The sequence below is a fragment of the Mastomys coucha genome, unplaced genomic scaffold (assembly GCF_008632895.1).
Source record: "Mastomys coucha isolate ucsf_1 unplaced genomic scaffold, UCSF_Mcou_1 pScaffold6, whole genome shotgun sequence".
Lineage (NCBI taxonomy): Eukaryota > Metazoa > Chordata > Mammalia > Rodentia > Muridae > Mastomys > Mastomys coucha.
In genome coordinates this window covers 21,033,460-21,054,977 of record NW_022196912.1, presented here as the reverse complement: position 1 = coordinate 21,054,977, position 21,518 = coordinate 21,033,460, and the positions used below count along the sequence as shown (strand labels likewise).

The window sequence follows — 21,518 nt, the reverse complement described above, 5'->3', positions numbered from 1 at the left end:
CCCTTGGTTGCATAGACACAAACCTCAGCTAGACCCTGGAGACGATTCCCAACCCAGAGGCAACAGGGTGACCTAGCATATTCCCAGATTTACATTTTCTTTGGAACCGTCATTAGGTTCATGTTTGAGCTCATCCCTTTTGTCTCTATCATGTCTTCTCTTACATTCCTAGAATGCCTTATATGTAGGATTGAAGCCCCATATCCACTTTGTTTTGTTGTGTCACAGGATTGGGCTCTCCAGTAACTATAGTAGCTGGGATGCCTGCCCACGAGCTTAATAACTTTGTAAGCTCTTGGTGAATTACTTAAGGAACCTCAGATATGATGTGAAGAGAAACATTCTAGTTCAGTGGTTCTCAACTGTTCCATTGCTACGACCCTTTCTGACCTCCAACCATAAAATTATTTTTGTTGCTACTTCATAACTGTAATTTTCTACTGTTATAAACTATAATGTAAATATCTGACTTGCAGGATGATCTTAGGCGACCCTTGTGAAAGGGTCATTTGACCCCCAAGGGGGTTGGGACCCACAGGTTGAGAATCACTGCTCTAATAAGAGGGCCACTACATAGAATATACAGTTAATCCACGCATATTCAGATTAGTGCCTTCTTTTTATCAAAGGCTTGGTTACTGTCTCTGATGACACCAGTGACTCAGAGCAAGGAAAGAGAATAAAAGAGAAATGTCCCTTTAGACTTTGCTTTGGAAACTATCCCAGAGACAGTTTGGCGTGAAGCTTTTGAGGGGCCATTCCTAGGCTCTGATGAGGAACTCTGAGGAAGAAGGGGAGGAGGCGATTGCCTGGCAGCTTGCTCCACTGCAGATTTGAGCTCCTCCCTTGGAGGTGTCCCTGTGCCTGCTGATCTGTGGAGCATTTTCAATCACATCCACCCTTGGGGCTCCCAGCTGCTGCCTCCTGCTCCACAAATCTGGAGCCTCGGCCCTGGTGAGGCAGGGGAAGAATGCACTTCAAACTGTCGTATGTTTCCCTCGCTTTAATTTGGAATAGAAACTAGAGTGGCACATCTGTCTTCTTTCTACCTTTCATGGCTATTTTTCCAGGGAATTCAGTGAAGTTAAGAGGAAATGTATTAGCCTGGAGACTTCTTGGGCTTCAAAGGTTTTTGAAGGCATTATATATGTATGCCTCTTGCATTACCTCATGGCATCAGTTTGCCAACATCTTTGAAACACTTGAATCCAGCATTTTGCTCCAAAAGATAACAAGGCAGTAAGAAGGAAGAGGAAGCAAGGTGTGGAAGGTGGATGGGCTGGTGTAGAGGAAGAACAATTATTAGAACTACAGGATTAGAGAGCCTCCATGCTGAGCATGCAGCATGGTTGGAGAGGACTTACTTAGCATTCATAAGTCTCTGAGGTTTGTCCTCCAGCCCTGCTAACAACAAACCAAACAAAAACCAAAGGAGTAATGTTACAGGAAAGAGACCATCCCATCGCCTGAGTTTTATCTGCCTGGTAAGTGAATGTCAGCTACAGACAAAACCTGGACCTCCTTGTACCACTCCCTGTGACCCAGGGTCCGAGAACACCCATCCAATGGCTCCAACCTGATCTCAGGACCTGTGTTGATTGTCCTCTGAGGGTAGCCTGTGTGTCTGATATACATATGTAGACATTCAGAGGTAAGTGTATGTGAAAGCTTAGAGTTCACCATGTAAGTCACAGTCAGAAATGGGAAGAAACTGAAGCCAGGCCCAAGTGGGGAGCCAGTATAGCCATGTGTCCCTGGAGTTTTGTGTGACATTTGTGGAGCAGAGACCTCAATTCACACTCTTGCCTAAACTCCCATAAAAATTAGGGAGGACACTGTCCTCTACTGATTCCAGACTGACTCTTATGAAAGCATAAATTTTCTTTTTGGATTTGTCACTGGGAAGTGTCTGTAATGAAGACCCTACCCCCCCCAACCCATCTCGCTTGCCAGCTTTCTTCTGTCAAGATGGAGCTGGTTAACGGTTTTAATATTTGTAAACTTTTAAGAGGCAATGTCACAGACAGGTGTCTTCTCTTAGGACTAAACATCTAACAAAGCTCTGGAACAATGACATGGCTATAATAAGCACCAGAGGGCTTCTGGATAGAGTTGTTGTGGGAGTCCCCACTAGTACATGACACTAGTGAATCTGTGGGAGCTTTGGTGGCATCAGCCGTGGAGTAAGTAGGGGAAGGAACAATACCTATTTTATCTGGTGCCTTTCTCATCCTTGCTATGCTCTCAGTGGCTGAAGAGGTGGGGAGAGGAAGAAAGGCTGAATGGGTCCAAGGGTGGGTAGACCCCTTCAGGACAGAATAAGAGTCAAGACAGGTAGCAAAGACATAGATAGGAAGCGATAGGGTTGTGTTAAGGGGAAAGGGTGCCACCAGTGTCCAATGTATACAGAAAGGATTGAGATGAAGGACAATAACAATGGAGATTTGTGAGGAATGAGGAAGAGGGCCCCAGTAAGAGGGGAAGAGATCATGAGTCAGTCCTACAAGGACATATAACATTCATGTGCACCTGTGCTCATTTCAGCTAACATAATCGTGTTTAACATAACATAATCATGTTTATGTTAGCTGAAATGTGGATTTCCTTCTGAGTACCTGAAGATTTAGCCCAGTCCAGTTGCTAGGCTGTGTACCCTGGGAGAATGGGGGCTGTGTTTAACTCTGAATGAGTCCACCTTGTCTCCCCAGCAGGTAACATGGTGCCCAAGATATTACTGTCCACTTTGCTGAGGTTAATTGAACCTCTTTATACCTAGATGATCTAGCATCTGAGAGTCATAAAACCCAGCTATTATGTCAAAGCAAAGCTGAGCTGTAGCCACCACTGCCCCAAGGAGAGAGTCCTGAGTACCTACAGGCCTTTCCCTCACGGCCCCAATCAATGCTATTGTTTACCTTCTTCCTATTGCAGGAAGGTCAGCTGAAATGGGATAGGCCATTCTCCTCCAGTATACATCCTGCTATCTCTCCTAGGACTGGATGTTTAAGGACTCTCTCTGAGGCCCAGACTGTTAGTGGCTTTCCCTCCCACCTTCTTATGCAACCAAAGCTGGCAAGTTCTAGAAAAGCTCTGCTCTACTGGGACTAGATCAAACACAATCTTGTCCCAGGGAAAGGCCCAGATAACATTCTGACTGTTGGAATTCCCGTGAGCAACACCCACACACAGACTCACAGAAAGATGTGTCACCTACTCACAATGCTTTACAAAATACCACTTGAGCAAACTGTGTAACTGTCAGCTGGGCAGCCACACCTAACTAAAATCGACACCTCCATTTCCTTTCCTTTCTAGTCTAATCTAACTCCCACCCCACCTCCTCTGCCCTGTTTGGAGCAGGGACTGTTTTTGGCAAAGTCTTTTCAATTCAGAGCCAGGTCCAAAAGCGTGGATATTTGTGGTCAACAGTGGAGAGGAACTGTGCTGAGATTGGGATGATGGTGTAGAGACCACACACAAAGTGAGGATCAGGGTGATTGGATGGAGACAGGGCAGGAGGAACACCTAGGGACTGTGGCTGTAATCTAACACTAGCATTCTCACCAGGGACATTTTAAAACCATGATATAGCTCCAAAAGTCAACAGATCTGAGTTTGGGAAATGTAGATCCAGCAAGAATAAGTAAGTGTAGGGCATAACAAGAGTTTTTCTAGGAAGAACATTGTGGGCTGCAAACACGAGGAGCTACAGGAAAAAGATGAGCCAAGACACCAGTGAGAAATGGAACCGTAGCACCAGGGGAAAGGGTGACCTGTGCAGAGAATTTGTACAAGGCAAGGTAGCCTGGTTGCTCACAGCCATTTGTGGAGTTAAACCACAGAGACTTTGACTCACTCAGTTGCATAGTATTTGAACAACAGTCTAGGGTGAGTTCTTATCTATGGACCTTTCGCTCCTAGAACCCTCTCCTGGGACCTTACAGATGTCTCCCTAGTGAGGACAAAACTCCACTTCCCTAGGAAGATAGAGATGAGAATTCAGCTCCTGCTTCTACCCAACCTAAACATTTATGGTGTTCTCTCGTTCTACCTTGTGACCTCAGTTTCTTTAAAGCCTATCCTTATGACCATCGCCAGCTTTCGATATACCTTGCATTTCCTGGGTCCCCCCACTCCCCTTCCTGACCTTGTCCTTTTCTACTTCTGTCTCAAAACATAGTCCATTTTCAAGTCCTCTGGGACAATTTTCCAAAGCTCACACAAGACTTGTATGCCTCATCTCTGTGTTTCTGCATATCAGTGAGAATGCTCAGGGACAGAGATTAGATCACAGGGGCTGCTTGCCTCCTCCAGCCTAGCCTTGCATCCGTGCACATTCACAGTTAACAAAGAGTCTGCTGAGTGAATAAATGATGCGTGAAGACACAGAATTTGTGAATCAATAAACAGGAAATGGTCAAAGCTGGAAACATGAGTAATAGCTCCAGAAAATAGTTTATAGAGGAAAGAAGGGTGGGCTGAAGACCTCAGTAAACACCATAAAGATGGGGAGAGGTACTAGGCAAGAACTCAGACAGCAAGACAAGGAAGCAGAGATCCTGTGGGATCACAAGGCTGAGAGGGGACTCATGTGATGGCTGTGGTTGGCCAAAGGCTATGGAGGTTGAGACAGGTGGTGATTTTGTCAATGACCTTGAAAACAGCAGGCCTAGCCTCAGAAAGGAGAATATTGGCAAAACACAAGGCTTGGACAGGATACACTCTGTTGACAAACCAAGCAAGGAAAGCACCCCCAAATAACTGACAGATGTAGGAAAAGCAGGAGGGTGGTACCCAGGAAAAGAACAGTGGATGGAAGTGGCTTTACCAAGTCTGATATGATTGCCTGGAAGTTAGCTGCAAGACATGGTTTGGGTGTCTTGTCTCAATGTCTAGTAGCAGCCTTCTTTTTCTCTTTGCATGTCACATTTATAGAGCTAGTTCATGTGATCTTCCTTGCCTGACCTGGTCCATGTTTACTGTAGGAGACAGTGCCAGAGTTGAGCTCCTATTAAATTACTGGATCATTTCCTATGGGCAGATGCCACTTGGAAGCCAACTTTCAGAGAAATTCCAGGTATTTGGTAACTAAGTGGGAAAAGGCCAGGTAAGACCAGTCCTTTGGCTCCATTCTGGATTCCTGGTGTCATGCTGAAGCAGGGACTACAGCTAATCTAGACATCTCTGTACTCTGTGGCATGCAATGCTATGACCCCAAGCAGTTACTTTACCTGAGACTTTGCTCCATCTCCTTTGACCTTGGCACAGGGGCTTAGCCTGAGGTGTGGAGCCTCTTGTTTTTTCTGCTTTTGAGACTCAAGGCACTTCTGCCGCTGCCGGATATTGCCCTTCTGGATGGAGGAGTCTGGGGGGACCCTGTGGGAAAGCCACGTGGACAGATGAGAACACACTGCTTTTGACATTAGTGCTGTTAACTGCTGGATGGGTTACGGGTGTGTTTGAGAGGGCAGAGAGCCATTTTCCCCAGAGCTATCACAAATGTTGACACTGGTCAGAGGATGGAAGAATACTGCTAGGGTGAGGTAACAAGAAACTTTCAGTAGCCCCATGGCAGAAGGATCTCTAGGATGGAGTCTATGTCACCAATCCTATGTGCTTAGTACAATCCAGGGTACCACTTCCAACGCTTGATCCCAGTCTCTCATTCAACCAGGTTTAGCATAATTCTCCGCCAGGTTTTAGGGATAAACAGGACTGATTGGTTTGCTCAGTCCTCCACAGACTTAAAAACTATCTACCAGTTGGCTGTAGGTCATGTCTCTCTCAGACTAGGTCAGCTAAGACCAGGCCTCTTCTTATAGCTAGGTTTGGTTCCAGCAGGTAGGCATACCTAAGTTCTGGGTAGACATTCTCCAGGTACCACTTGAAGGTCTGGCAGTGCAGATTCTTCCTCAGGTTCAGCCTGTTCTCAATGCTGGGATGATGAGGTTGGAAGGTGGGACACAGAGACAAAACACAGCTATCAGAGGCAGGAATCTACAACAGTGGCTCCTCACCACCAGTGACATGCTTCATACCCACACATCTCTAGGGGATGCTGAGTAAATGAACCAAGCAGAGATTTCTCTACTTCCAGGCAGACCTCTGAAAACACCTTAGCTTTACCTCTTGATGGTATAGTAACAACATTGAGGACTTGTGCTTTTATTTGAAAATGGAATTGGGGGTGGTTTTCATTTTCATTAAAGGTCAAGCTGCAAGAACGACATGTGTGTTGTTAATAACTCACTGCTGGAACTCTGGCCTTCTCTTACTCAGTCTCTCCATGCTTGAGCTACCACACTGCCCCAGCCTCAGAGAATCCTGCTGGTGTCTCATCACACATCTGTTCATGAGCTACCCACTGAACATTTCCATGTGACAGGCATCATATTCCATGTAGCATACTAATGCTTCTGAACATTAGTACAAGATAGTGATTCAAGAACCATATCCCATGAGACCCTGAAGACAAGTCATCACTACTCCTTGGAGGTGCACTCTTGCTTGATGGGTCCATAGTACTCAAGAGAGCAATGGCTACTGATGCTGGTATGTGAAAGGAAGAGTAGCCATCTAGAGAAGCCATAGGGTAGGTAAGGCAGTGTCCTGCTACACGTGAGGGGGATTGGCAAGCAGAGATCAGTGCTTTGAACAAGTCAAAAATATTTTCTGTAGGAACAACACTGGCTACATGGCCTTAAAACAGAAGTGCATGTGAATGGGGGGAAGTGAACCCACAGAGATCCACATGAGGCACTGCTGGAGGATGCTGACTCTATCTCACAGACACTGGGATGGACTTGGTGGGCCTTCTAAAAAGTATAACATGAGGATGACTTGAGAAAATCTTATTGTTTCCAGAATGGGCCAGTTGGAGTACAAGTAGGGGATGGCGGCGGGAAGGAGAGAATTGTACAATACCAGGTGCCATTACTCTCCTTTTAGTGAACTGAGTAGGAATGGGCTTGGCCAATCCTCTACTTTTCATCTTCCCTTCACCTAAGTACTAGTCAACTCTTGTCTTCTCTAGGCAGCCAATAAAATTAACTTTGCTTCCTGTCCAGCCTCACTCTCTCCCTTTTCTCTCTCCATGACTCTACTCAAACTCCACTCTCTCCTTTTCCTCTTCATCCTCCTCTTCCTCCTTCTCCCTCTTTGTCCTCCACATTTTCCTTCTTCCTGTGCAGGGACTCAAATTCAGGGCCTCCGGACCACTAGCCAACTGCTCTACCACTGAGCTACACGCCCAGTCTTCTATCTTCTTAGAGAGCACAAACTGTGCTTCCTTACCAGGCCTCCCAGCTCCTCTGGGACAAAAGAATCTGCGTGTCAAGAGGCCACAGTTTCCACATGCTTGATATTCTGTTCAGAGAGATCCTAGGTTCTCAGTGTTTGAGTGAGGCCGTAGCAACAGGACATTATATCACTCTAAGCAAGCAAGGGCAGCTAGGGTGGTACCCAGGCTTGTGACTTGGCTCATATGGTGTAAGGAAGACTGGTCATGGGGTTGCATGGGGAATACAGGTTGAGAGACAGATTAAGGAGCAAACTTAATGGGTTTAGCTTAGGACTTGTTATACTTGAGATATCTGGGAGACATCCAGGTAGAAGTAGCCATTTGATACTTGGGTGTAAGAAACTGCAACCCGTGGAAAAGGTTCCATTAGAAACAGAGTTGTAAATAGATGTGGCAACCTCTCCAGGGAGAATGAATGCCTAGTAAAAAGAAGACTTATGACAGAGCCTCAGAGAGAGAGAGAGGGAGAGAGAGAGAGAAGCCTATCTGGAGTGGGAAGAAGATGAGCAATTGGATTCAGATGAAAAAGGTAGGACTTAGGAACAACAGAAAAGACGACCGGAAGCCTAGGACCCAGAGAAGCATGGCAGAAGGAAGCAGGTTGGAGAAGATAATGCTGAAGGTCAGCATAAGGGGAGAGCAAAGAGTGAAGGAGTCTGGACTAAGCCTGTGGGAACAGCTGCAGGGCTTGGGGGAGGCAGCAAAGCTAGACCACTATTTCATGATGCTGGATCCTGGCAGGCAGGGCACAGGCAGGCAAGGTGGCGAGCAATGCTGTCTTAAAGGAAGGTTGTATATTTCTTTTCTTTTACCCCCTCCATTTTAAGTCAAGGAGTAGGTGTAAACATGGAAAGGGAAGATACAGAAGAGGAGAACCAAGGCTGGGGAGAATGGAGGTGCCTGGACATGGGAGTGTAGCTCCATGCTACGCTGGACACTACTAATTTGAAAGTCAAGCAAAACCAGTCATCAAGAGGATGAGCTCAGGTTGTAGGGGCTTTGAGGATCTGCAGGTAATTCCACCAGCAGGTGAGTTTTGGAACCACTCCTCAGAAACTTGTTCCTTTGATTAGGATCCTCTGCCAGCAGCTCTGTGTCACGTGGGAGCTTATTAGAAACACAGAGCAAAGGAATCAGACTCCATGTTTTAACATGCTCCTTGGGAGATCTGTATGCTCATTAAAGTTTGAGAGGCCCTGCACCAGCAGGCAGGAGGAGATGAATGCATACTGCGAGAATGTGATAAAATGTTGATTTATGAATGAAGGCAGGAATGAATGGTGCTTCTGGAGGAGGCCTGGTTTACTGATCCAGGAAGCACACCTGTCCACTGAGACAAAAAGTGATGGAGAAGGATGATACAGTTGTGGCCAGGCTAATGGGTTGATTTGTCTTGAGGAATCAATATTGTCAATTTCATCCATAAAATACGTACCCTCCATGCAAAAGAAAGGAGATGGTGGGCTTAGGGGTGGAAATGAACGAAGAAGGTTTAATAAACATGGTGGGTTTGAGCACGTTAGGAAAGAGTGCAGGGCTAGGAGTTGTCTTGTGACCTCATTGACAACATGGCCGTGAAGTATCATCAGTGGGAGCATCTGAAATGTCATGACACTGTCCAGTAACCTGTGCACAGGGGAGAAAGAGATTTAAATAAGCCTTGTGCACAAGTGCATGTGTGTGTGTAAAGGAAAGTATTGTGTGGGTGCATGTGTATGTGTGTATGTAGAGGAAGGTATTGTGTGTGTGTGTGTGTGTGTGTGTGTGTGTGTGTGTGTAAGAGAGAGAGAGAGAGAGAGAGAGAGAGAGAGAGAGAGAGAGAGAGAGAGAGAGAGAGAGGTTGACATCAGAGCTAAAGATCAGAGGACTGGGCATGGTGGCATATGCCTTTAATCAGCACTTGGGAGGCAGAGGCAGGCAGACTTCTGAGTTCAAGGCCAGCCTGGTCTACAGAGTGAGTTCCAGGACAGCCAGGGCTACACAGAGAAACCCTGTCTTGAAAAACAAACAAACAAACAGATCAGAGGACCATACTTTCTGAGATCTGTCTTTAAGAGAGAAGGAATCTAAGGGGGGCAGTGGGTGAAGGATGAGGCTGATGGGACATGGTCACTAGAACCAAAGTTCTGATGGAGACAAGATCCAATGACTCAGGAGAAGAGGGGTGAGAAAACTGGAGTGTGCCCAGGAACTGTGATGTCAGAGGTGCAAGTCATTTTAGCCAGCACGGATTTAATCCTCTAGCACAGGGATGGACTCACCTGGAGAGGTTTAGACTTCAAAAGCCCATCTACTCAATGGCCTTATGAGCTGAGTGGGTGAAACTAGTGGGATAAAATGTCACGGTTGTGTCCCCTCCCCTCCTCCCCACACATACCAAGAAACACAAATGATAACTAAGGAAGATTACAAGTTTTCCTTACTTTAGTCAGCTTGGAGCTGGGAAATGCAAGGGTGTATGCATGGTTTTGGAATCGGTGTGTTATGAACCTTCATCTTCCTTACAGGTATAATCTATGCTTTCCTCTGCCTAAGCCTTAGTCCCCTTGCCTGTCAAGCAGGGCTAGGTAATTGCATCTCTCAGAGATTAGGCAAGATTAAAGAGACACTGCCTGGACTGACACCTAGCATGTAATAAATTTAATTTCTTTTTCCCCTGCCCTCTTCTTCCATGAAGTTTGACTATTACTGGAAAGGACATCTCAGTAGTAGTCTTCCTCCAAGGGAGGGGTGGGGCTTAAGCTTGGGGGAACTAAGAAGTGGAGGAAAGAGTTCCAACCTAGAAGGTCTCATCCCCCATGCTAACTTTCTCCAAAGAGCTGGTAATATCCATCTACCATGCAAAGCTATGGTCCGTCCCTCTATTAAACTGGTCATCCAGGAACAGAGTCACAGGAAGGCTGGTAAAAACCCTGCATACCCAGAACAGGGTACAGTGTAAAGGGATCTGAAATCAGAACAGCCATAGCTCTAGGCCTGGAGGAGCTTAGAGGCTCTGGAAACAGCTAAGGTGATGAATATGAGCAGAGGCCCTTCTTACTTCTCCACCCTCCTCCACCAATACACACTTACTTCCCAAAGGGTCTCTCCAGGGCGAAAGGCCGGGCTGCATAGTAGTACTGCTTGTATTCATCCATCCACACTTCAGCTGTCCTCTTGGTGTTCCTGGGGAGATAAGGAGTCTCATGAGGAGGCTGTCTGGGAATCACTTGCAGGTATTCCCAGTTGAAAATAAACACACAAAGGCAAAGTTGACAACAGCATTCAGGCAGCAGCCACCAGGACAGAGATGTTGACGTTATTATTTCCAGAACACCAGAGCATAAGCACCTGTCCCCTGTCTCCAAAGGCACCGCAAGAGATAGAACTTTAGTAGTATCAACAACCTTTCCCCAAAAAGTACAAATAGGAAAAATCACACAGAAGCTGAACTTTGGTAACTCTCAAAGAAGCAGAAAAAAAACAAAAACAAGAACAAAAACAAAAACAACAACAAAAACCCAAGAGAAACAGGCGTATCCATTTGCTGCCTGGCACTCTGAGTCATAGGTGGGACTTGTGAGGACTAACTAATCTCCGGTCTGCTTGGTTGGTGGGCCTTCCTTTTCTTTCCCACAGTGGACATGCTGAGGTGTCAACTCCACAAGAGTATGGTCAGTGTATACACAGACCAAGCAATGGTTGTGTGTAACAAATTAGCAATGGAACCATATATTTCAGTACTTCACCAGTATGCTAGGCTTTTCATCATACATCAGCTTAGGTTTGACCTAAAGATAACAGTGGAAGAGAGGGGGACAGGGGAAGAGGGATAATTATGATCATTCAACACTCAGGGGCATCTCAGGAAGATCCCTAGAGTCAAAAGAAAGAGATCGTAAAACAGTGAGGGCTGGTGACCTGAGCAGCTGGAGCACCTGGGGGAAAGTGAACTTGGGGATCTAACTAGTTTGCTCTTCCAGGTTCTTAGGTCTACTTTAGAGCATAGACATTTGACCCCTTGTAAGCTGGGATCTGAACGGACAGGGAATCACAGCCAAGTGGGGCTTGGGAGTACTGCAAGCCGTTAAGGACACCTGGCTGGCTCCTGCAAGTGGCTTCACTATCTGCAAGCTAGAAGCTCTTTTGCAAACAATGTGCCTCATTTGTCTAAGCAGAGTGGGCTACCACCAGTCGGCAAGGATATTCACTGGCCAAAGCCCAATCTCAAAAAGGGCAAACGCTGAAGTTCCAGTATCCTGCTAGCTCCCACTTGGAGGTCTCTGCTCCTGCAAAGCCACTCTACAATGCTATGCCAGACGTCCCTGGCTTACCATTATAGTTAAAAGATCTGAGATTCTCTGATGCTCCCTAGTCTGCTGCCTTCACCCGACCCCTGCTACCCATCTTTTCTTTATGTGGCATGCTTTGTAAGATGTAGAATATGACCACTGTTCAAACCCATGCTTCCTCTAAGTCAGCTGGGTCAGGATATGATATACAAATGGATACATGTGTGATAAACCAAGAAAGGATATAAATAAATAAATAAATAAATAAATAAATAAATAAATATCAAAGGATGTGAAGCCCCCATGTGAAATGGATCAAACAGCAGGACAAAAGGAAAGGGGAATTGGATGGATGAGAAATGCAACTGATGCCAGAGACAAGAGGATCAAAATAAGAAATGTAACTTAAGAAAAATATGAAGACACTCAGGGGCTAGAGAGATGGCTCAGCAGTAAAGTGAGCACTGCTCTGGCAGAGGACTCGCATCTGATTGGTTCTTGGCATTAGGTAGCCTACAGCTGTCTGTAACTTCAGCTCCAGGAGACAATGTTCTCTTCTGGCCACTATGGGCAACTGTATTCACAAGCAACTCCGCTCCCCCCTCCCCAATATACATATAGTTTTTAAAAATCCTACGATAAATAGGCATGGGTGAAGAGAAAACTAATAGAAGAGAAATGTTGGGAAGAAGATGTATGAAGGAGATGGAGACAAAGAGACAGGCAAGAGATACCCTGGATCCCTTATTTCTGTGTCTATGGCAGAGAAGCCATGAATGAGATGAGAAGCCCTGGAACTGGACTACCAGGTTTGCCCTATCTGGATTCATCTAGTCTCTCTCGGGAGGCTCTGGAACAGGAACATTGCTGTACCCATCAGCCTGGAGCAGGCACGAGGCTGGACTCTCCAGAGCTTCCCATCTCTTTCTTTTCCCAAGGGATCTTTCTTTGAGTTACCCAGCTGTTTCTAACCACTAATATCATCTCCCTTTGCAAATATCTAGAGGCAAAGCTCTGTAGGATGGAATTGACCAGATCCTGTAAAGGCTGAGGCTCTAGGGGGTATGGGTAGACTCCGTAGGGCTCCTCACATCTTGGGGAGAGCCTAACAAAGTCTTGGCTCTAATGCCAGCTCATGCATCCTCCAAGCCACTCAGACCATCTTGCAGAATACTAAAGTCTGTTGCAAACCCATGACCACCATTTCCTTGCTGCTGCCCACACACATTAGACCAGGGCATGCACTTACTTTATATATGTGTTGGCATTTCCATCGGGGAAAACATAAGGATGCTTTTTCCTGAAGACATGCCCCACCCGGCTGCAGGGGATGATCTCCAGGCTACCTCCGCACATCCACACTCGGAAAGAGATTTCTGCAAGACATACATGCTTCTGTTATTACTCTCTAATCTTACTTCAATACTGGCTCTCTGAGATACTGTGTCTAAGGTTTCATTGGCATCTAAGAGCAAATTCTCCAACTAGGCTGTGTATTTCTTTGGGAACACATGTAATTTGAGTCCCAACACTGTGAAGAGTGATCTGGGACAGCTCAATAGACAGCATGGAAATGTAGTGGACCTTAGTGGGATGTTTTGGGAGATCATAAAACGCTTGCTTTGGGACATGATACATAGCAAAACTTACAGTGCAGAAAATCAGTTACAGTCACCCTCTATGACCACTAATGGTTAGAACATAGGTGGAGGGCAAGGCTGGCAGGGTGGCTTAGGCCCCAAAGGTACTTGCTCCCAAGCATAAAGACCCAAGTTAAGTCTACAGAACAAACATGACAGAAGGAAAGCATGGACTCCCACAAGTTTTCCTCTGACACCCACAGGAACACTGTGGCACACATATAATGCACCTTCCCAATCGAACAAAGAAAGAGAGAGAAGACAGAGACAGATAAAGAAACACATGCATGTGCGCAACACACACACACACACACAAACACTCACATACATGAAGAGGAGGAGGAGGAGGAGGAGGAGGGGAGGAGGGGAGAGAGAGAGAGAGAGAGAGAGAGAGAGAGAGAGAGAGAGAGAGAGAGAGAGAGAGAGAGGGAGGGAGGGAGAGAGAGAGAGAGAGAGAGAACATGAAATAATTCTGAGAACACAGAATAATCTTCTGAGACTGGGAGCAGACATCTGTCAGGAGTAGACTCAGGATGAAGTAGAAAACACTTGAAGTAGATGCAGCCAAAGGCACCTAGACCACCCTGCGCCTGCCGATCTCCCACTGGATAAACATGAGCCAACTGAGTCCTAGGACAGGAAGACAGGACCTGAGCAGTAATCAGAGATACTGAGGATGATCCCCAGGGTGGGGTTTCACACATACACCTATCTCTTCCTCTTTTGCTACTGAATTGTGGTGGGTAGGGTGGAATTGGGGTAGGGTGGAGTTAAGAAGGCTGTCCCTAGTGAGTTTCTACTAAGAGTAGGCTCCAGGCCAGGTTTTTACCCCAGCTTAGGGATCAGGGAGATGGTAATGGTGGTAGAAGAGGGTAGGATATTTTATCATTGCAGTTGTTTGAAACTGGCTATGTGGTGATAGTGAAAAGCATCTTAAGCCAGTGGTATGGCTGCTTTAAAATTCTCTATACACAATGCACTCCCTTTCTGAATCTACCCAAACACCCTCTCCCATCCCATACCTTACTGGGCACACCAGTGTTAGAAAGGCAAGAAAAGGTAATTTCTAATTTGTGGGACTTCCTGCCTGGCCTATGCTTTTGCACCGAATCTTAAGTGTGAGTGAACACAGGATCCCTAAGAGAAAAATAATCTAAGAGTTGCTGACCCCATGATGCAGTCCTAGTCCAGGGATGAAGAATAGGAATGTAGGTACTCCCAGAGCCTTTCCATCATAAGCTTGAATATGTCCAGCAGTGGGGTCCTACCTTTCTGCCTCCCCTAACTGGTCTCTCTCTACTGCTTCCCTATTATATCTCCATCATACAGCTTTCAGAGTAGGCACCTAAGATAGGATTCTGCCCCACCCCCAACCCACTGCTCTCCCATGTCCTCTGCACCTTTCTTGCCTGCTTCTGCCTCCTCCTAAGGCAAGGAAAGACATGTTATTTGTCCACCAAGTTTGAACAGACCTATTAGATGCATCCTTGGGAAAGCAAGGCTCCAGCTTTCTGAAATTTGATCTTGATCACCTTGTGAGTTAAACTAAAAACCATAGAGATGCTCCACAGAACTGCTGTCAGTAGCAAATGAAAGAGACTTCTGAGAATGGCTGTAAACTGTTGGAAACTCAAGGGCATCGATTATGAGAAGCCCTTGTGAAGGCAATCTCTCAAGAACTCAGACATCAATGACATCATCCATGTGGGTGTACTTCTTCACAGGCCACTTCTAGCATCTGCCAACACTATGGGAGACACCAGAGCTTATTAACTTAATACCTGAGATTTTGTGTCTCCTTAGATATCCCCTATATGGACCACTGGCATTTGTGGCTAGGTTACTGTTCGAGCTTGGTGTTTGTGAGTCACTAAGCAAGATGTGGCTCAGTCAACTGCCTGTAATCTATATTTTGATCAGACACTACAATGAGCAATTTCAGGGGTCAGTGGAATCGTGTCAGTTCCATGTGTGAATGAGACTTCTTTGCTTGTGTGTGCGATCCCATCAACTCTTCTCCAGGGACCCCAGGAAGGGTCTGCACCACTTTTCTGAAAAGGAAACCGCTATAAACCTCCAGCACATGAGATGAAGGCCTGGCTTACTACATATAAGCTACACACTTTGTGACAGCTTTTCTCTAAGCAGATGCATGTGCTCTAGCTACTGTGTCTTCTTTTCCATGTATTCAAATGAGACATATGTCCCTCCTCATTTGAAAAGCAAATTCTCACAACCTCAATCTCACACTCACCACTCTATGAGCTTCTTCTTTCCCTGCAAACCCCTCATCCAGTCTTCCTTTTCTGAGTCCACAGACCCTTGCCCTCCACCAGCCATGTACAGTTTAAACAGTTCCATTACCTAGCCCTTTGTCCCATTCTCTTTTCCTCTGTGATGCTGTCATTGAATGTCTTTCTAGTACTGGCTGCTTCATTGTCTGATTCCAGGGTCCTCTTGATGACACTGAGAACTTTCCTCTATGCCAGCATCCCCATCGCCACCAGATAATATAGTGTTCAACTTCACGGACACCTAACACTTTAGAGAGACACACGAGCCACCATGCTACCTCTTCTACATCTCTTGGCATCATCCCATAGCCCCATCTTCTCTCCTCCTCTAAGCCCATCTTCCACCATTTCAGTTTCTTCTGTGTTGTGTTAGAGCCAAAATTCAAACTATGACAATTCTTCAGACCTTAGCCAGGGAGACAATGACATCCTCCTGTACTTCCAGGTCAGGAAGTTTCCTGTCCATCTTTCTAACAATCCTGCTTATTGATGTCTTTGTTTTCTAGTGCAGCTATGCTAGGACAACCAACAGCAAGACACAGGAACTGATGTACTTCTCCCAACTCCAAACTCAAAGTTGTTGTCCTGAAGCCCCTCTTCCCCAGGCCAGTGCATCCAAAGATACAGGTACTGTCTACAAAATACCCACAAGTAGGACAAGTAGCAACTACATAGTCAACCATCCAGTTTCAACCTCATCAAGTCACACATCTGATCCTACCAAACGTAGGTCATCTTCAGACCAGCTGTTCCACCTACAGGAGTCCTTGGTCTGGCATGAGTTAGGATTCTCAGCTCTCAAGCCCAGATTGCTGTAACTAGAGTTTTGGACCTGCCATGGGTCCCTGTATAGTCTGAGTTGAGAGGTCCTCTTGGTGATGTGAGGAGTTTTTAGGTTAGTGTAATGATTTCTAAGCCCTACTCTGTGGAATACTTAAAACCTAGGATGTGCAACCAGCCTGCCCTTGTCTGTACTGTGATTTGAGGAGGAGGAGCAACCTCTCATGTTCACATACTGGGCCTGCTTGGTTGGCAGTTTTGTGAAAGCCTTTGAGAAAGTCTGCTGATCCTAAGCCTTCTGAAGAGGGTTTGGCTAAGTGCCATGAGAACCACAGAAACTGGGGTGTAAAGCCAGGCATTCTTAGAACCTTGCTCGCATGTTTGCACTTACACAGTGCCACCATCTCTTCAGTGAGGTTGAAAAGAACCCACGTCTTTCTATAGAGAGTCTTCTGGGGTTCTTGCTTAGTCAATGCCTGCATCATCTCCCTGGTGATGAATGTCACACATAACCAGATCTACTCTGCATCCCAGGTAGAGAGAGGTGTAATTATTCCATCCTCACTGGGGCACCCTGATGGGACCTTATTTTTTAAACTTCAGATTAGTATTTGAGTGCAAATTGCCCTCACGTCCTGCATTCCCTTTCCCTTGTCTTCTATGTCTTCATTAGCACATCAGCTATTTTCACTGCCTCTGAGGACCCTCACCTCTCATCAGAATCAGCATCCATCTGATGAGCATGTAAGTGGTAGGTAGGAATTTAGGGGCCAGAGAGCAGCTCTTATGCAAGGAAGCACACCATCCCTGGTCAAGGTTCTGGCTTCATTTTGTAGCCTGAATTCTAATAAGGGCAAAGAACACCAGTTCACATAAGAACAGCTGTGTACAATGGGTTCTGCTTATTTTTCATTCTGATTTATTCAGCGTATGTTGGGAGTATAGGAGGAGGTAAAGATGTGTATGTGTAAGTATGTATGTGGGGGGTGGTCTACACATGTGAACATCTACCATAGTATCTGTGTGGCCATCAGAGGACAACTTATGGGTTGGTTCTTTTCTTCCACCAGGTGGGACTTAAACTGAGTTCAAGTGCTTTATACACTTGGCCATCTTGCTGGTCCCATGGACCTTGTTTTAAGTGGAGCATCATAGAGTGTTTATATATGCATATTGTGACATATGTGATCACATCATCTATTCTACATCTTGTTGAGCTTAAATCTGGTGAGGACAAAGGAAATAACACAGTGGTGGGCAGAAAAAGACACTCACCAGGCTGTTGTCATGCATAAATCTGCCCTTATTTGTGTGACAGGTAGTTCAGTAATTTTTAATTTCCTGGCTCTTACTGGGTCAAGAAGCAAGCTCTGTGTGTACTAAGGCCGGCATGTACTTCTCCTCAAGTTCACGGGTTATAGACTTAATCTTCAAAGCAAAACTGTTAAAAATGCAGGACCTCCAAAAGGTCATGAGGGATTGGCTCTGGTGCATGGATCAATGCTGTTGTCTAGGGAGTGAGTTGTTATTATGGAAGCCTGTTGCTCTAAAGGGATGAAGAGTTTGCCCTCTATTGAGCTCTCCTGCTTGGACATTTTGCCATGAGATGATCGAGCAAGCAAACCCTATCCAATCTTAGACTTCCCACTCTCCAAGGGTAAGAAATAAGGCTCTATCCCTATGAACCACCCAGTGTGGTATTCTGCTATAGCAGCACAACATCAACTAAGACAATCCCATTGTTTTTTAACGAATGTTCTGATTTGACTGGAGATCATCTTATTGGGCTACAAAAGATAGCTTTGGATCTGTGAGCCAAATGCATTCCACCTCACATCTGGGACCACAGATGGTGTACCCAGGCCTTTACTTCTAGACAAGTATTAACCACTTGTCCACAGTGAACACCCATGGACCAGTGACTATGAATACCCTTTAACTTTCCAAACTCTGATGGCAAAAAAGCAACTGGTGTCCCTCTTTGACAGTATGTGGGACATTTTAGGAGCAGCAACAAAGGGTGGCCTGTGGAGTTACAGCTGGGCCTGGAGAATCAGACATGGTACTGGGCTCTGGCCGAGCAGCCCAGAGGCTGTCATGTATCATTAGATATTTGGGGAAAGATGGTGTTTCCTCAAGTGTGAGTGCTTGTCCTTATTGCAGCCACTTCCCTAACCTTGGGCTAAAGGCAAAAGCATGTTGGCAGGTCAGACTAGCCATCTTTATCAGACATCAGCCACATGTATCCTGAGGGAAGGCAGCCAACTCTAATGGAGCACACTCAGCTGTCTTCATGCAGCCCCATGACATGTGGTTGTGAGGAGACTCTTATGTTGTTTTAATTATTTTCCTCAAACTCAGAGGGCTTGGGAGGGTCCTCTACTCAGTGTCTTCCATGGCCGAAGTCAAGGCATCAGCAGGACCATGTCCCTTCATGGAGGCTCTGAAGGAAAACTTGCTATGAAGCTCATTTAGCTGTTTTTAGGAAGTTACTCAAGGCTTCAGGACTTGGGTTCCCGTCTCCTTGCTGGATGATGGCCCAGAATTCCTTTCAGCTACTTCTTGCTGTCTCTTCCATCTTTTAACTAACAGCTGCTAATGTCCCTTTGGAGCATGGCACCTGGCTTATGCCAACTCTCTGTTGCCGCATGCCTAAGAAAGCTCTCTGATTTTAGAGATCCTGCGATATTAGATTGGACCCATTTGCAACATCCCCCAATCCATTGATTAGTGATCTCATCACACTGTTTAAAAACTTTGTGTCACATAAGGTCACATCTCAATGGGCTCCAAGTATTTGGGGTGTGGCTATATTTTGGGGGAGGCTGTTCATCCTACTTAAGAGATCACTGTTTCTACCTTCAGGCCCTAAAAATGGGCTCAGTGAGGAGAGGTAACTTTCCCAAGGGTACTCAGTGGTAACTACAGGCTTCAAACTTACTCCTATCTGATCTCACAGCCTGAGTTCTTCCTGAACCATACACGTCCCTAGAGCCTGGGATAGCTTGGCATCCCAGATCTATTCTGAGTGTGGTGGGTGGTAGCAAGTCTCTTTTAGGGTCTACCTCATCTCTCTTTTCTGCACTGTCCTTTGTGCCTGCTGTGCTTTGGAAATCCCCCAATCTAAATTCGGGACTCCCATATTCTCCCTGTATGTGTGCCAGAGCTTCCTGGTTTGGGAAGTAGGCACCCCCATCCCCATCTGCACCCTGGTGTGCACACACTTGTTACTGGCGACAGATTCCTTTTTTTCCTCTAGAGACCATAAGCTAAAAGTGAGATGTGGCTCTGGCTCCGAGTAAGGAGAGTAAGTAGATATATATTACATGTATCCTGTGTTATGTAAATTGGAACTTAAGTATCCAATTTTAATGCAAATCAACCTCTGAAAAAAAATCTAAAAGCCACATTTTCCTAAAGCCTGCTCGTGTCCTAAACTGTGGATATAATTATCAAAAGTGCTCAGCTCATTTTAGAAACACTTGGCGGGAATGAAGTACCAGGTCAGCAGGTGGAGAGGTTAAGTAAGATACAGTATGGCTTTTACAAGGCCCTTCAGCCAATCCATCTGCAGCCAATTCTACAGTGTAAGATGGGGCAGAGTGAGGGTAGGATTGGGCTCGGTCATACTCACCCTGGCCAAAGAGCACATGCCATTTTGGAACTGTGAACTAAAGTCAATATTACACAGGCAAACATGTCTAGTGCACCAAGAAATTCTACTGTCTGGAAAGAACAGACATGTCAGCCTGCTGCTATTGTTTATATAAGCAAAGAGACCCTTCAAACATGGCTCCACTGGATTCTATGTAAACCATTTCAAATGGTGCCTCGTGCATTGTATTGTCTGCCCCTCACCCTCATCCCAGATTCAACCAACACCAAACAGTATTTTATTGAAGAATAGACAATTGCTTTTGTCTTGAGCATACATGTGTAGCCATTTCCCTCACTATCTTCCCCTAAACCATGTAGTTTAACAACTATTTACATAGTATTTGTGTTCTATTATATATTACATATAATGAGAGAGTGATTTAAGTAATACAAGAGCTTGTACTTAGGTTCTATGCAAATTTGACACCATTTTATATAAGGGACTTGAGCATCCGTGGGTTTGGGTGTGGGATGATCTTGGAACTCAAAGAGACATATGTTTCTGGATTGCCTTGCCACCCAGAAATCCTTTCCCATTCAGTCTCTCGCTTTTCACACATGCATTTTGTGAGCAGTTTCAACTATTCTGGGCATTGAGAACCAGAAATGAGATGAAGTTTCTGCTCTTGCTTTAAGAGAGCCAGCAGTGGGGCAGGCACAGGTAACCGGAGAGCTTCATACTTAGACGGCAAGTGGAAGGGTAGTATAATGGACTCTGTGCTGAGAAAACGGGGTGCCAAAGTGGGTGGATGGGGGAGTGGTGGTAACAAAAGGGAAGGCAGAGAAAGTGTCCCAGCTGTAGAAGAGGTCACTCAGAGTTGCCATCTTCAGGGGTTCATGGTGGGTGCATAAAGAGACTCTGTTCTTATAGAAGGTGTGAACAGTCTGAAAGTTCAGAAGGGTCTGCCAAGGTTGGAAGTGTGGAGAGCAGCCTGGTGAACCTAGGAAGATAGACACTTCTGTAGGAGAAGGGTGGGAGGAAGTCCTGTGGCCACAGACCTGGGGGACCTGCAGCTTCTCAGGAGCTGAGTAGACCTGACAGTAATAAATAGCATTGGACAACTACTTAGCAATGGTGGCCAGAATGAAGTATGTGTGTGTGTGTGTGTGTGTGTGTGTGTGTATGTATGTATGTGTGTATGTGTATGTGAGAGAGACAGAGAGAGAGAGAGAGAAAGAGAGAGAGAGAGAGAAAGAGAGAGAGAGAGAGAGAGAGGAAGAAGAACAAGAAGAACAAGAAGAAGGAAGGAAGGAGAGAAGAGAAGAGAAAATAAAATAAAATAAAATAGGGAAACAGAATCCAGAAAGGCTTTTAAAGTGCTATTGGTTGGTTATAGCAGAATAGAATGTTGGGGTGCAGGGAAACAGTGATTGCTGTAGTGGCTGTCTACAGTGCTTCTCTGGTCTCAAAAGTTTCGTGATGGATTACAAATGTCTTTCCCACACCTCCCAGGGACCGTTTCCCAACTGCTCTATTCAAATCAGCCCTCGGTAATACCGACTGACTCAGAAGTCGGCTCGAGAAGATTGCATCTTGATTTGAGCAGCTGTGTGTTAACATCGCTCGAAAGGAAGG

General features: G+C 45.7%; 1 protein-coding gene and 1 long non-coding RNA gene across 4 annotated transcripts in view; one reads left to right on the top strand and one right to left on the bottom strand.

Annotated features, from left to right (window-relative positions):
- Positions 1-21,518, bottom strand: part of Galnt14 (polypeptide N-acetylgalactosaminyltransferase 14) — a 222,558-nt gene that overhangs the window by 7,089 nt on the left and 193,951 nt on the right. For 2 of the 3 annotated variants that reach the window (XM_031355840.1, XM_031355842.1), the window contains exons 10-13: positions 12,821-12,947; positions 10,373-10,465; positions 5,852-5,935; positions 5,232-5,376 (exon numbers count right to left, since the gene is read on the bottom strand). In XM_031355840.1, coding sequence (XP_031211700.1) covers positions 5,232-5,376; positions 5,852-5,935; positions 10,373-10,465; positions 12,821-12,947 — 449 coding nt within the window. The remainder of the gene's footprint in view (positions 1-5,231; positions 5,377-5,851; positions 5,936-10,372; positions 10,466-12,820; positions 12,948-21,518) is intronic. The other variant, XM_031355843.1, reaches the window with a different exon arrangement.
- LOC116079796 overlaps positions 1-21,518 on the top strand; it is a 27,005-nt gene extending 5,487 nt beyond the window's left edge. The window contains exons 3-4 of the long non-coding RNA XR_004114155.1: positions 8,128-8,329; positions 21,396-21,518. This is a non-coding gene — a long non-coding RNA (uncharacterized LOC116079796). The remainder of the gene's footprint in view (positions 1-8,127; positions 8,330-21,395) is intronic.